Genomic DNA, 16,014 nt, shown 5'->3' with positions numbered 1-16,014 from the left:
CAACACGCAAACTAAACTCACTGAACTGCAGAGGTTTGAACCAGGAACCCTCTTGCTATGCAGCAACAATGCTGTATCATACTATCAACAACAAATATCTCTGATTTAATGAAAATAAATATTGATTTATTTGGCCACAGTGCCCAACAGTGTATAAGAGGGAAACCTGGCACAGAGCACCCCCTCATTAAAACGATCCTTTCAGTTATACATGACTATGGCGTCATCGCGCTTCAGGAATGTTTTTCTGTGACTGACTCGAGTCTGGACAGTGGTGGGGATGGTGACTGCAGACAAAGTAACTTTCAGTGAAAACCTTTTTAAGATTACTTAAGATCACAGACCACAATTACATGTCAACAAGACAATGATGCATAACTCTGAGAAAACTCTGAGAGTACCTTAGGTTCAAACTGTCTGCAACTGAATAAAAGATGGTTTGAGAATATTCTACTTGTGTTTCTCTATAATGTCCATTACTTTTTCTAATTGGGAATCGTAGTAATTTAGGTGAATACTTGTAAATGGCATTTCTCATTTGCAAAACATCTTCTATAGTTGCCTTCTCCTTGTGAAGAATTGTCGGTAGATTGGTGAGGGTGATAAAGGAACCGAAGCCATTTTAAGATAAGGCTAAAAAAAATCTTATTCCAGGACTCCCGTCGATAGGTGGCAGTCCCTTTAAAAGAAGATTTTCAAGGCTTCTGATTTAAATAGAATTCGATTTTAATTTAAACTAGATTTCGTGAAATATTCCGAGAAATTACTTAAAACATAGAGACATTTGTGGCACGCGGACTTAACAACGTACAAGATCCTTTCGCCGTGTTCATGTTCTTCTCTTAGTGGATATAGTATTTAAATGTCGGTATATACTGACTGCTTGAAATGAGCTTTCAGCAATACAGGATGTTACATAGAGAGGAAGGGTTTGTCCTCCCATGTGATGAGTGGGTGTGTGTTGTCTTTTCCTCTCATTCAGTGCGACGTTTTATTTTAAGTTGAAAGATGGCGGCGGTGCATCTGAGGATCGGGGACCTAGTGTGGTGAGATGACCTTTAAACACAGCTAAATGCTTCTGTTTCACCTTGAAATGCATTAAGTGGAGTTGTGCTAGTTAGTTTCAACATGATGTTTGTTGTACGTGTTAACCAGACGCAGTTTATGTGAGAAGTTGCGTTGTAGAACACTTGATTGTCAACCCAAACAAATTGCTAGCCAGGCTGACTCAGCCAGCAGTCGTCGTTAGCTGCCAGTCAGTGAACAAGCCACTTTAACATATTTAAAACCTAATCGATCTTGATTTTTTTTTTTTTGGTCGCTAAGGTGTCTTTTAATATTTTCGCTGCTATGCATTTTTTTTGTAAAGCTAAGTTAGGTAATTATACGTTGTCATACTATTGAAATGTTGTGCTCTGTGACGAGCTGTGCTAGCGTCGTAGCTTAAGCGGATATAGTTAGCTCCAGGCTTTGCATCTGCTCGGCTTCCGTGTTTACTGTAGAGCCTCTTTCTCTGCAGGGATCAGTCGTCTATCAGTTTTCACTTTGTGCAGCGTTCAACCATATTACTGTAAGCGAAGAGAGACGCGAAGAATAACAACAAATTTGTCAGCATGGATTGTAAATCACCGCGCGATGATCCTTACTATCACTTGGGCAAAGTTAACCTCAAGCTTCGTTAGATAAGCCAACACTAACTTCCATTGTTTCAAACTCTTAACCGTTATGCTCCATTGTCCGTTGCTGTGTATCCCAGCACCTGAATACAGTCGACATGCTTTTTATAGTCTGAGCAATGTTTCAAAACAGCGAACTGCATAAGAGACCAAAGTTGTTGAAAGCCGATTAAGGTCGAAATTCAAGCCGCAACAGCACAACTATAAAACCTAAAAGAGAAAAGCCTTTATTTGATCAGACAATAGTCTGCTGATAGAATTAGACCGTTTCCTACTATTATTATTGTATATATATTTTTTTTGCATACGATTGATTCTCAATACTGTGTAAACAAAATGGGTTAGCGGCCTTATGCAGACCCTGCGGTAAGTCGTGTTACCAGCCAGCAGAGAAGTGGTGAAATACAGTGGTGTGAAGTGTCTTAAACCATCAGCAGCATGCTTCTCTGTTCCACACAGAATGCTTGTACCAAGATACAACCTATCACTCAGTTTTGTTTTTGTTTTGTTTTGTTTTTTTTTTTATCCAGGGGAAAGCTTGGTCGTTACCCACCATGGCCAGGAAAGGTAAGAAGTGATGACTTGGCACTGACTTACTGGAGCATGAAATTATGATCTTAATGTTGCAGAAACATTTTATGCACATTTCAGATAGTGAGCCCTCCCAAGGACCTGAAAAAGCCCAGGGGCAAAAAATGTCACTTTGTGAAATTCTTTGGAACTGAAGACCAGTAAGTACGGATCATAAGGTACCTGCTCTGTCTGACCTTGCATGGCACTCCCTACCAAATGTACAAAAATTGTGCCTCTGTATACCATAACAGTGCCTGGATCAAAGTAGAGCAACTGAAACCTTACCATGCCCACAAAGAAGAAATGATCAAGATTAATAAAGGAAAGCGCTTCCAGCAGGCGGTCGACGCAGTGGAAGACTTCCTAAAGAAAGCAAAGGGGAAGGAACAGGTAATGGGGTTGTCATTAAATACTTGATCCAGAAAATTGTGAATCAGAATTAGCGAGGGAACTCTCTGAGAACAGAGGGAGAGCTCTTGACATGTTAGGATGGAAACTTAAAAAAAAACAAGGTGTTTTTGACAGAACTCAGACGGAAAAGGAGACTCGAAAGGAAAGAAGACACCCAACAAGCCACTGAAAATACTGGAGGAGGATGATGAGGATCTCAGTGCCCTGAAGGACCCCTCCGAGAAGGTCAGTAGGACCCTGAGAAGTTAGAAGCTTTGTCTAGTGAAGAAAACTGATTTTTACTTGAACAAAAAAGATGGAAACTGGAAGAAAAAAAACTTCAAATAATGTTTTATGAGTGCCAGCTTTATTTTTCTAGGATAATTTTCTCTGTCCCACTATGTCTTCAGAATAATTCAGGGTTTAGACAAACTTCCTTAAACCATGCAGATGAGTTACTAAAGTAATCCTGTCAAGTCTGTAGCTTTGTTAAAGTCATGTTTGTGGCCCCATGTCAATAAAAACATGTACATTTGTCTTTGCAGAGTCAAATGGTAAAAACTGAACGGTGATTCTGACAGAATTCATACTGTTCTACTACTAAGCATTAACCCACACCTTACTCGCATATCAGAGTAACTCGTATCAGGAGTTGGTTAAAGGGCTGGTGCGTGTCATTGGTCAAGCAGATGTGACATCAGATCACAATAAAGATTGCTACTGCGGAAAGAATTAGAAACGATTTTGCCCTGTAATTTAATGCGAACTTGGACTTGCCACTGATGATTTGACAACCCATTCACTTCTTCTTTTTTTTCTAACCCAAATAATGTCTTCTTTTACTGTGGAGCTGTGTGCGGATCATCTATTTAGCTCCTCTCTCCACACACATAGTGATAATGCATCAGCCCCTCTCATCTTATTGACGGACACATTATACAACAATAGATGATTCGCTAAAGGGAAGCTTGCTTCGTTACACTGTAGCCACCTAAGCATTTTTCTTGCGGCATTTAGTACCTTATCAGATCCTTCTAGCAACTTGTTGTTGAGAAAGTCTGATGCTTAAAAAAGTTAAATCCTCAACATCATGCTGCCTTTGTCCACTGCAGGCACAGACTGTAGATCTTATGCTGATTCATTATTGTAATGAGAACAGTCTTGCTTCATATGAAGGGTCAGCCCATTACACCAAGTAAAAGTTGCATTAAAACGGTCTCCTCAGAGCAAACCAGGAGCAGCATGACAGCTGACAATCATGTGAAGCTGAGACAGGAAACGCAAAGAAAAATGCATTACAATAAGCATTTCTAAATTATATTTCAAGACCATAATTAAACTACATTCTGTGTTTTATTCTGATGTTTCAAGAAGTATATAAATCTTGAGTTTGGGCTGTCTCAAAGTGCTGAAATCTACATTTAGATAGTTCTGCCGTCACCTCGACTCCATTACAAGTTAATGGAACCCCCCCTCTCTCAAAAAATGACAGTTGACATGAACCTTTACAAATTCACCCTTTTGTTTTAAAGGTGAATATGTGTCTCTCTCCTCCTTAAGGACTTAACTGACTCTGACCCCGAGCCATCTGCTATTGAGAGGCTGGGGGCTGGACCAGGCTCAGGATTCAAATGGGAAAGCAGTGTAGGTGAACCCCCAACCCCCTCCCACCTAGCCTGCTTTGCCTTGCTCTTCTTCTACCTGACCTTAACCTGCAGACCTTTCCCTTCTGACCTGTTTGGTTCTTACTTTTGACTGCTGAAGCTGTTTGTTGGGTGTGTGCTGTTGAGATGGTCAGCAACTCTGTAGGCAGAGGTACAAAAAGAAACTGAGACTTGGTTCATTTGACCCAGAATTACAATTTACAGGTCAGTCTTTCTTCCTTGAGCATGTGGAGGTAACGCAAACCAACTTGCTCCTCATGACCAGGGTTGATGACCACTCTGAATTAAATTTGACCACCAGGAGTGTATGTATGTGTGTGTAATGGAACTCTGGAACCTCTAAAGTAGAAATTGAGACACTATCTGTTTGTTTGGCAGTGGAAGCATTTTCACTACCATTTCAATTGTTGACTTTACCACTGAGGTTCCATTGCAACTATGCCAGAGTCCAGAATGTTTAAATGTATGGTAGAAGTAGATATTGCAATCAGTCCCTGCCTGCTGCTGCTCCCCTTGATTGTCAGTTATGGTCTGTAGAAATGTGAACAAAATCAGCCCATTTCCTTCTTTCAGCTGTCAGTCTGAGCAAAGACGACCATTTCCTCTTTGTGGAGTGCAACATGCTTGGCAAAAGATTGTCGTTTTATTTTTTTTTATGCTAATATTTTTACTGCTTTAGAAATCTAATCTGTTGGCTAAAATGGAACTATGAAAATCTTGCATTTTGAGAAGCACACACCAGTAAAACATACGTTTTAAGAGATAATTGAACAGTTTGTACTTGGTGGAAAATATGCACAGAAAGTATGATGCTACTGAAGGACTTTTGTATTTAAATTTTTATGTTACAAATTGTGGATACAGTAGCCCGTAATAAACTGCTTTCATGTCCAATTTTAAAACGCCAATAAAATAATTTGTTGCTTCTTATTGTGAGCAATCGCAGCTCCCAGAGAGCTTGAACACCTACCAGCTGAAGTTGAATGTGAGGAAAGATCTTTTGCTGACATGTGACTCTACAATTAACTCTTGTTAATACAGTATCAAATGTTTTCATGAGATGTTATGTGATGTTGCTTGGATGCACAGCTTATTTACCATGAAGCATGGAAAAAAATTAAATGATGCAAGTTTGCCTAATTGATTCAAAGTTGTTTAATTGACTGGTTGGGGGGGGGGTAAAGGGAGAGATACGTCCGTTGCACCCTCATTAGCACTGGGAAAGTCGGCTTTTGTAGCTAAGTTATTTATTTATTTTACCATTAAAATATTTGTTGGTTATGATTTTTAAAGTTTGGAGAGTAAGTTGTGTAAATTTGTTTGTAAAATGAGAAAGAACCGTGATGTGTGAACAATTTAGACTGTAAATAGAAGGGTTTTTGCACAGTGTTCTCTCTCAGGTTAGTATTCATTTGAGCAACTTCCCACTGAGCTCTTCCTGTGTTGCAGCCTGTCAAAGATGACCCTCATTTTCATCACTTCCTGCTCAGCCAATCAGAGAAGGTAAGGGGACGCAAGCTGCTCCATCTGGAGTGCAGTACTCATTTGTTATCTTCTCCATTTATGTTGCCTGATATCAGACATTTCTCAGCTCATTTTATGTCTTGTGTAGCTTTGTAACGTTTCCTCCATTCTAACTGAACACCTTGAATGGTAGACCATGACAATGTCATCAGTCCTGCCCACGGTGCTAAATGACCTATTGTTGGTGCTCCAGTGGCAATCATTGCACCTAATTATTTCTGTATTGGAAACTGCTATTTCTTGTCAGATTAGGGCTGCAATTTAATCAAATTTCACAGGGGCATATAATGGAAAACTTTTTTTCTGTGCTTGAGTGTATTGAGTATTTGGGTGTCTGAAGTCCTCACCAGCTCAAACTCAGAAAAACACAGCCCCGGCATTTTGTTTTTCTCATCCATTTATAAGAAGCCACTCGCACCATCACACAAACTCTGGAAATCTTTCTAGAAGTTGCAGTTTACTCATAACAGCATCCCGTTTTGCCATGAAACTTCATATTAAACTAGCAAATCTGTAGTATGGTATTAAACTAAATGGCAATAGATGGGAGCGTTCATCATTCCTCTAAAATCACCTGGTTATAGTTGTATACCAGCACTTACTAAATGTTAAGTTAACTTATTAGGCTTAACGTTGCACTGAATTAAGGGTCAAGCCTTGTGGGACGCACTGCAGAATCTGCCAAATGAATTGTTCTGACTGTCTGAGAATGTAGTTATTTGCTAGTGACTTTATTGAGAGTCAAATAATCAATATCAGATGGGAATGGTTTAGTTTTAATGTTAAAAGTAGATTTCCTTATGGATATACGATTATCATATGTGAAAGAAAAACTTGGAATATGAGGTTGAAACTGATTGAGTCATGTAATCTATTTTGTAACTGCATTGCTGGTTTGATTTTGGATTAAATGAGTCTGGTGTGAATTTGGCATTACATGTCTGTTTTCTGTGTCCACAGCCAGCCTCATCAATGGAGCCCATTAGCAAGCGTCTGAAAATCGTTGAAGAGGTAAATTAACTTTTGGATTTATGTAACGGTGACTACATTTTTCTTTCCCGGAGTGTGATATTGACAGTTGCTTCTGATTGTGCAGGTTACAGGTTCAACATCAATCCAAGCAGCAGACAGCACAGCCATTAACGGCAGCATCACACCCACAGATAAAAGGTATCGTGCATCCTCGCTGTATTACTGAACACCACTATCATTTTTTTCTTTCAAAGAATTCACATGTGATAGCGACAGATTTTCTCGTACATTTTTTGTAGTAACTAAGTAACCCTTTTATTTGTTAGCTCAAGTTTTGATTTGTTTGCTCTTCTTGGATTTTGTATTGCAGGATAGGCTTCCTTGGTCTGGGACTCATGGGTAGTGGCATAGTTTCCAACCTGTTGAAAATGGGTCATGTTGTCACGGTGTGGAATCGCACAGCAGACAAGGTACTATATTGCAGCACAGTCACTGTCACACTTTAAAGTAATCCCTGATGCTTATTAACATGACATGTCACATAGCAAATGAAAACAAGCTGTTTTATGACCTCATATGTCCCTACTAAATGAGCGTATGTCAGTGTGTTCTCCTTATTATCCAACAACCAATCAAGACTAGATGGATGTACTGCTTTGGACCTGAGGAGCTGTAGTGGTTGGAATGGCTAAAAGATGTTTTAATCTTTCACATTGTAACGAGTTGTTGCCTGAAGCTGAGAGTGAATGCTGTTAGCAGGCAGGTTCTGTTAACATTTTGAAGAAAATTTGCTTAAAGAATATGTCCAAATAGCTGTCAAAAATGCAATAGGGGGTCGAGGGTGATCTTCTGTTGATGTGCCTCCAAACCAGCAAGAGAGATGGTAACAGTGGTGGTCTGTGCGTGAATGAGAGCCAGCATCATGGAGATGCTGCTGTATGCTGTCACTTAGCTGATTCTGTGACGTGGGCTTGTTGTGTGCACACAGTAAGCATCTTAACATGATACGAGAGAAAACGAATCATGTTAGTCCAAAACCAGACTCTTAAACGCATGTCAAAATGTTAGTCCAACTTAAATTGTACAAATTCAAGCAATCAAAGCAAAGACACCAACACACCTAAATAATGAAGCTGGGGCTTGAATAGCTCTAACTTGTTCACATGAAACTAAACTCAAATGAGCTTTGGTGTTCCACATATTCTCTGAAGTTGCATCATTTCTTTCAATCATTTGTAAAAATAGTACAAATAATACAGCCGAATTCCTAACAAAGGAACTTTATTAAAGGTACTTTTTTTTCTTTTGTCAGACAGCTAAAGGTGTCAGAAATTGCGGCTGAGAATCAGCCCAATAATACTAAATGTCAGCTCACTGTCACCTAAAGCATTTTCAAACTGGCTGTGCTCTAATAAAAGTCAGATTATATAAATGCTGCGTCGTCTGACAAAATCACCACTCCAGTAACTTCAATAAGTGTTGTGAATTTGGCTGTGCGATGATCTTCCACAGAGAAAGTTGAAAGCAGCAGAATGTCCTGAATACAGCATATTTGAGTTGATAGTGTGACTCCACTCCCCTGTTTATGTACAGTGGGACATGGGTGGTGCTCTAATGAAATGCCCTTTAGTTGCTTTCGACTCAACGGTGAATGTAACCATACTGACAGACGTGATTCTGCACCTCCTCTGTTTGGTATGTATGAATTACCAAAGAGGAGCAGCAGTGGCTTAACAATGGTGTTTTTTTTGTTTGTTTGTTTGTTTTTAGCCATGAGTTGCAACCAATTTGTCAAAAGGGCTTGAGAATTCCTTCAGCCATTTAAAGCAACACATAAGTGCAAGCTGTGCCTGCCTGCTTGCCGAAAGAGAACTTGTTCATTTCACTTGCTTCAGTTAGTTTATACTTTTAGCCAACGAGTCCACCGCAGCGGAGGTGTGCTTTCCTATATTTAAATTGTGCCTCATCAGAACTCTGGTTCAATACCATCTCAACTGTTGCATATGGCTTCCTGTTTTTTTTTTTTTTTTTTTTTTTTTCTAAGTAGTTTGAGCTGAAATGATGTGTTGGTGTGTAGAAGTTGTATTTCTATTGATTCTGCATCACTGGGATAAATATTACCTTTCTTTATTTGCCTTTTTAATTAAAACTCAAATGTCACACAGCAGCAAAAATGTCTACACATTTATCAGAGAATACTTGCAATTATTTTTCCCTTCTTGATCTTGCATAGCGTATTAATAGCTTATCGTAAAAGTATTTTCTCTGTAATTTTATGAATGAAAAGAGGAGTTTTCAATTTTGCTGCTCAAGTGAAATGGAGTTTTTAGTCATGAACATGTTAATCAGATTGTAACCGATTTATTCATCATCGCGTTACTTTGACGAGTGCTGACTTGACCACAAACTTTAAAAACTAGTTATCCCCACAAATGTTGGTCCGCAGTGACAGCAGGACGTGAAGCACACGGTGCTCCTTCTTTCTTGTCTTCACTTTGAAAACTATATGACAGTTTCATGTCGGAAGGAGATGTCTGCTTACGGTTTCCAGATCTCATCTTCCACATTAACCTGGGACTTTCATGTCACAAGAGGCTCTGATATGCTTGTTTCTTGACAGGGCTGCAAGCCTGTTACCAGATGGACACAGGAGATGATGAGCCATGCAGTTGTAATTGTTCTCGTTGTTATGATTGTGAGACAGCCTGGCATTAACTCTGGTCTCTCACTCGCACACACATGCACACACAAGCTGAAATTATTGCTACCTCCTGGTGTTTAGTAAGTATGATAACAATTTAAAAAAGAAAAAACCCTCCAGGCATACTTTTAAGTTGCCATGGTCTCTGTAAATTACTGTCACACTGTCTCTGGTCACAAAATGCAACATTTTGAAGCCCTTAGGACAACAAAAACAATTTGAAGTGACGGCAGCAGCTCTGTGCTGTGTCACTGTGTGTGAGTGCCAGGGTGTGAATATGAATATCTAATTAGATACTAAATTTCATAGTTGATTAGTATCTGTGTGTTTTCTTTTTAATTTAAAAAAATTTTTGGACAACCCTAGTGTATACAGTGTCGAACAATATGAAAAGATGTTTGTGGGCATAGAACTGATGACTCCTGCCTGCTGTGTTTCAGTGCGACCTGTTCATACAGGAAGGAGCCAGGTTAGGTCGGACTCCCGCAGAGGTGGCCTCCATGTGTGACATCACTTTCTCGTGCGTGTCTGACCCGAAGGCTGCCAGGGATGTGAGTAGCATCTCAACTACTGTAAAGAGCTTCCTGTTTTTGATGTATGATTTACTGACTAAGTTATCTGACAAGTCAAACTTGTTTTTGTCTAACATGCCTCCTGCTCTACTTTCTGCAAGAGTCACAAGTCTTACTTGGCCAGACAACAAGAACACTTTCAGCAACTTCTAGAACTGCTGTGAGAATGTAGAAGTCATTAATGATATGAAAAACAGAAAGTTGTCACTTGGTGTCTTGTCTTTGTGTCTGTTGTTCTGCAGTTGGTTATGGGACCCAGTGGTGTGCTGCAGGGAATCAGGCCAGGCAAATGCTATATAGAGATGTCAACTGTAGATCCTGAGACCATCACGGAACTCTCACAGGTATGCAAAATATACACATACAAAGTTATGGTTTAATTAAAACATCTGTTACATCGGTGCTCAGTAAGAAAAAAAAAAATATCCTACAAAATTACAAGAGACATTTTAATGTGAGTTAACGTTCCAAAAATGGAAGTGCCTGAATTGAAGGCAGCTGGACTTGCTCGCTTTGGTTTTATTTTCAAAAACCAAGTTTATTAAGGCAGCTCTTCCAACATGGAAGGTCAACATTTCAATCCCCAGTGTGTCCAAATGTCAGTGTCTTTTGACACTGAACGTCAAGTCACATTTATTTATAAATCCCAGTTTAAAAACAGTGGCCTGTTGATCAAAGTGCTATAATTTAATAGATGCCATTATAGCATCTCAAAAGTTGACTTAAAAGACAAAAATGAATGAATAAAAGCAATAAGATAAGTTGAGATAAAAACAAAAGCATTTAACTCGCTGAAGTGTTGGAGCATGCTTAATTTCAGTGGCTATTATTATCCTAATTTCTGGGCTGCAACAGCATGGTCTCCTTTGTGTGCCAGTCTTGATCTTGGGAAAACTAAAATCAACTAATCTGAGTGACGTAGCACGTGCATATGTTTGTAAATGGTAGGAAAGATACAAATAAGCTAGCCCATTAAGTGCCTTTACAGGTCAAGGCCTGGGTAGATGTGCAAATTTTCATCAGAGTAAGAATTATCATGACCAGTATGTCTGAGAATCAACACCAACATATTGACCATAAACCCTCAAAATGATAGTGTGTTTTTCTCTCCATCTGCAATAAATATAGTAGTTGTAACAGTCATAAATGGAGTAGCCTAAATAAAAATGTTTACCTCCATCTTTGAATGTTAGGTGATCACGTCGCGGGGCGGCCGTTTCCTGGAGGCTCCAGTGGCGGGAAGCCAGCAGCTCTCCAACGACGGGATGCTGGTTATTCTGGCAGCTGGTGATAGAACGGTCTACGAGGACTGCAGCAGCTGCTTCCAGGCTATGGGCAAAACTTCGTTCTTCCTCGGTATGCGGGGTGTACCGATGTGTTCTGCAATCTCATGATAATTGTCCACCTAACAATAATTTGGACAATGAAGCAAATCTGAGCAATTAGATCAGGTCTTAGTTGTAAAATACTTGAGAAACATGAGATCACAAGACCAATTGTAAGGCATATTGTTTATTGAATAGTGTAAGTACACATGGGTAACATAGAGGATGTTGATAATAGTCTCTGGACTGAATTGATTACTTTATCACTTTGCACATATGTCTACACTCTCGTACTGACAAATTGACATGATTTTAGATTTATTTTATTTTTTTGGCCTCTTAGTTTCTTCCTTGTGTGTCATTGATAAAACAGAAGTTTTAGTTTCAGCAGTGTGAAAGTCCATGTAAAGGCACAGGGCACATATTTTTGACAATATTGTCACAGATACTTGTTAGTGGAAGAAAAAACAAGAGTACTTGAGCCAAAGAGTAAGGACCAGCTGAAAACGTCAATTTGACAGTCGACAAAACCTGGTCTGGATACACGGATGATCATTTGAATGTGAGACACTTTGTGTATCTTTTTCCTTTGTGTGTCTTGAAATGAGTGGCTTTGTTTCTTAAGGTGAAGCAGGCAATGCAGCAAGAATGATGCTCATCCTCAACATGGTTCAGGGCAGCTTCATGGCCACCATTGCAGAGGGGCTTACTCTGGCACAGGCCACTGGCCAATCACAGCAGACTTTCCTGGACATCCTGTGCCAGGGCCAGATGGCCAGCACCTTTGTGGACCAGAAATGCCAAAGTAAATCAGAGAATCCTGAAGTCACTTGTTTACGGTCTTACATGTAGCATGTTTTCGAGATATATTTTATTTACCCTGTTGTTTGTATTCTTTCAATCTTAATTGAATTTAGGCTCATGATAACCTCTCTGCCATTTTCAGATATTTTGCAGGGCAACTTTAAACCGGACTACTATTTGAAACACATTCAAAAGGACTTGAGGCTCGCCATCTCCATGGGAGACATGGCCAACCATCCAACCCCAATGGCTGCAGCTGCCAATGAGGTACAGCTGTGTCATTATTTGTGTATTTGTATCTGCCAAAGACAGAGTGAATTCATTTGGAGAGATGGCTCAGAAGGTTCAGAAACTGCAGCCAAGAGCTTTCATTCCCTTGTCATGTTTTTTTTTGTATGCTGAATATGCCAACATGGAATGATAAAAATAATGAAAAAACGTCTTTGTTCCTGTGCAGGTTTACAAGAGGGCTAAAGCACTGGACCAGTCAGACAACGATATTTCTGCAGTCTACAGAGCCTACATTCACTAGAGAGAGGTGTGACCTATCCTCTGGACCACACAGTCTTTAATACCTTTTTCTTCTTATTCATCCAATGAGTTTTTTTTTTTTTTTATTTCAAATTCTTCTAGTTTTATTTTATTATTTTTTTCCCCCCAATGCCAGCCATGTTACATGCACCCTCAACTCCTGGGATTGTTGTCCCCATTTTAAGATGCAACCTCGAGCATTGCACCGACTGTACCAGCAGGGTTATATGTAAGAATGCTCGCAACAAGGTTGTTCTACTGCACTGCTGCAGTTTGCTGTAATGAAGCTGTTTTTCTGCTTCTTGACAGCTTAAAAAATGGTAGAGGTAACTCAGAGTTTCTGGTAAGGTTTGGCATTCCATCCCCACTGTGAGGCCAGAGGAACTGCATGTTTTTTTTGTGGATACAGAAGGCCTAAAGTTTTCTTTTTTTTTTGTTCATGTGTATTTAATTGTGATCTTTGCTTTTCTTTTAATGTTCAGAAATCAGTTAGAGAAAGCACCAAGAACATGCCACTGCATTGCCTTAATATTGTAACCCCTCAAGTCTTTCAACAATAGAATAGTATTTATTTATGTTTCTATCAAGTTCTTCTTGGTGCCGTATGGTCATGGCTTCTTTCTGTGCTTAAAGAGATGATTTATGCTTTTACATTGGTGGCAATGATCTCTATGGACAGAGCAACAGATGCGTTGAGGCCTTAAAATGCAGTGAAGAATATTGCTCATTAACAGTCAAAGTTTCAACGTTTGAAACGGTTTGTTCTTTTGTTTGGAAGAGCTCTTGTGTCCTAAGTTTTTCTTAAAGATGCTATGAAACAAGATGAATCAATTTTTTTGAGTTGTTTGTTAATCCCCAACATTTATTTTTTTTTCCCTGTTGCAGTTTTCATAAAGAATGCATACATGGCAGAGTTTTGGAAGAACACTTCAGACTGTAATGGCACTCGAGTATTTTGTTGTGAACAACTTTGACAAACTCACACCAGTCACCTCAGTCAGACTGAGAAACATTTCCACGTTTCCTTGCCCATTTTTGGCCCAGATATATAAAAAAAAAAAATGAATGCAGACTCAGTATGTTGTGACATGACCGTTAGAGAAGTCTTTGTGCATAAGAGAATTTAAAAACAATTCTTTTTCACTTTGTTCCTGGTAAACGACACTTGACTGAAGCCTGAAAACTGACCGATAAATCAGGGAAGCAGTATTGTCAGCTAAAATAAAGGCATAGCATATTATTCATACTATTTGTTGGCTTATAATTAAGAGAAAATGTCAGAAAAATGCCAAAGAAATGAGAGACATTGATGAGAAACTGTCTTCAATAGTTTGTTCTCCAGACTTGACAAATTAGTTTTCCACCAGAAAATGTCCCTTTCATTACAATGCTTCAGTCAACACCTTTTAACTTTTTTTATTTTTTTTTTTTATATGAAAAAATAACCATGTTGTTTGAAAAGCATTTGTTTGTAATTGTATATTGGAAGTGAAATGCTTATACTGACAATTGAACTTATGGCAGATGCTGTCCATACTGCTCAGTGTGGAAATCGCAGCAGGCAAGAGTGAGTTACTGCAGGAAAAAGCATGATCCAGTTTGTTGATACTTGCTCTTTCAGATTTATTTACAAAAGACTCTACAAGTGTGGTGTAATTTTTCTTTGAAATTTTCTTTACACTCGTCAAAATTGGGTAATTCTTCTATGAAGAGTCCAGAGTTTGTACCCTTGCAGATCTTCATTAGATTGCCTGAACACAATACAAAATGGAACATGGCACTCTTGTACTTTCAACACAATATGTTTTGTCCCAGAAAGTGTGAAACTATGGGGAGCTCAGTTAAAGACCAGACAACAGGCACCAAAACAACAAGCAATCCTTAAACATACCTTCCATCTTCTAAGTCGGCATTATTTCAGAGTAAGTTTGGAGTTTTGCCATTTTAGTTTGATCTCATTTGAACAATCCCTGCGTGAAAGATGTGACACTCTACACTGTCATATGTGGTGTTAGGAAGTATATGGAAATAAACGGGTCTGTTAACATGATAATTTGATGTTTTTGTTTACTCCATTTTCTATTTGAATAAATGTTAAAGTGCCTCTTCAGAGGGAGCACAGCAGTTGTGGAACCCACTGTCAACATTTGGGTGACTTGATGTTAAGATGATGCAGCAATAAACTGTGTTGTTTATAAATTAGAACTCATGATGTGAAGAAATGGAAAATGAAGACTGGAAGGTGACTACCAGGAGACCCCAGATTGCTTCCTGTTAGGGGGGAAACCCCTTTGATTGGTTCTTTTACAGTTTTATCAGGTGAAACTAAACAAATGTGTTTCCTGTTGAATAAAACAATTTAGTTGTATATTTTTTTTTGCCAAGGTTAAGGTTTTTTTCCTTTTAGTTTTCCCAAACACCTTTAATGGTGAAGACCCATTTTTAGAAGACTATTGTAAATAGCACATTAAACTAGTTAGGGTTCATTTTGTATCTATAGTAACCAGAATTAATGAAAACTACTTTTGGTTTTGACTCTACAGAATAACTGTCTAACAACTGTTTCTTTATGCTGTAGACTGTTCAGTTCAAGTGTAAATGGTTTATAAATATGTGGCTTATATAATCTGGCTTATTGCATAAAAATAAGTTTGGATCCCATCAGTGGAAAGATGATGGAATTTTGGTTTTGGGGATATTTATGATTTTCTGTACATGTAGAAATAGCAAAACTTTTGTGCTGTTTAATAAATCCTCCTGATTATGACATTGATTGATTTCCAGTTATTACGTTTTAATTTTTTCTGGCAAAAAATTATTGGATGGCTAATTTTTAATTATCTAATATTTAGATTGAATTAGATTATAGTTAAATTAAAGAAGAAACCGACATGGAGTCTATCAGCAATGTCTTGATCCACCATATACCGCAGCCAAGTCACTTATTCAACAGATCTCTGGAAATTTAGAGTAGGATATCTTTTGGCATTCTTCAAGATAACCCATGATTTGTTTTTTTTAGATGGTTGAACCTTCACAAAGCTTCTGAAAGCATAACAAAACGTTTACATGTGTAACATAAGACACGGTTACTGGTCCATATGTAAACACAGCCTATGTACAGATCCATCTTTTGGAGCAGAGTCATCAACTGCTTATCTGATACTGATCAGATAGTCAACAGAGACCAGAAATATATTATTTCTGGCCAGTAACAAGCTGGAAGATGATTAGTGATGTAAAGTACTTGGTACCCCAAGAGTTGTACCTCATATGTTACAA

The 16,014-nt window shown here is 38.7% G+C and overlaps 1 protein-coding gene across 3 annotated transcripts; it reads left to right on the top strand.

Annotated features, from left to right (window-relative positions):
* The first annotated feature begins 794 nt into the window (after positions 1-794).
* glyr1 (glyoxylate reductase 1 homolog (Arabidopsis)) lies at positions 795-15,103 on the top strand. Of its 3 annotated transcripts, XM_072368081.1 has the most exons (16): positions 798-1,046; positions 2,207-2,243; positions 2,328-2,407; positions 2,501-2,639; positions 2,775-2,885; positions 4,200-4,283; positions 5,753-5,806; positions 6,788-6,838; positions 6,924-6,997; positions 7,170-7,269; positions 9,941-10,051; positions 10,315-10,416; positions 11,266-11,428; positions 12,023-12,202; positions 12,344-12,468; positions 12,659-15,103. In XM_072368081.1, the coding sequence occupies exons 1-16, from the start codon at positions 1,009-1,011 to the stop codon at positions 12,731-12,733; spliced, it is 1,524 nt and encodes a 507-aa protein (XP_072224182.1). In that variant the 5' UTR covers positions 798-1,008; the 3' UTR covers positions 12,734-15,103. The 3 variants fall into 3 exon arrangements, with proteins under 3 accessions (XP_072224183.1, XP_072224184.1, XP_072224182.1); XM_072368082.1 differs by lacking the exon at positions 4,200-4,283 and having other exon boundaries at positions 795-1,046; XM_072368083.1 differs by lacking the exons at positions 4,200-4,283; positions 5,753-5,806 and having other exon boundaries at positions 796-1,046.
* Positions 15,104-16,014: the final 911 nt, after the last annotated feature.

This window comes from Leuresthes tenuis, unplaced genomic scaffold (assembly GCF_036924035.1).
Source record: "Leuresthes tenuis unplaced genomic scaffold, fLeuTen1.0.hap1 SCAF_17, whole genome shotgun sequence".
Classification (NCBI taxonomy): domain Eukaryota; kingdom Metazoa; phylum Chordata; class Actinopteri; order Atheriniformes; family Atherinopsidae; genus Leuresthes; species Leuresthes tenuis.
The sequence above is the reverse complement of the archived record's forward strand: the minus strand, read 5'-3'. Positions and strand labels throughout refer to the sequence as shown.

Coding starts and splice junctions, on each gene's coding strand:
- glyr1 (XM_072368081.1), top strand. CDS start 1,009: ATGGCGGCGGTGCATCTGAGGATCGGGGACCTAGTGTG. Junction 6,998..7,169: donor ATCACACCCACAGATAAAAG/GTATCGTGCATC, acceptor TTTGTATTGCAG/GATAGGCTTCCTTGGTCTGG. Junction 11,429..12,022: donor CAAAACTTCGTTCTTCCTCG/GTATGCGGGGTG, acceptor TTGTTTCTTAAG/GTGAAGCAGGCAATGCAGCA.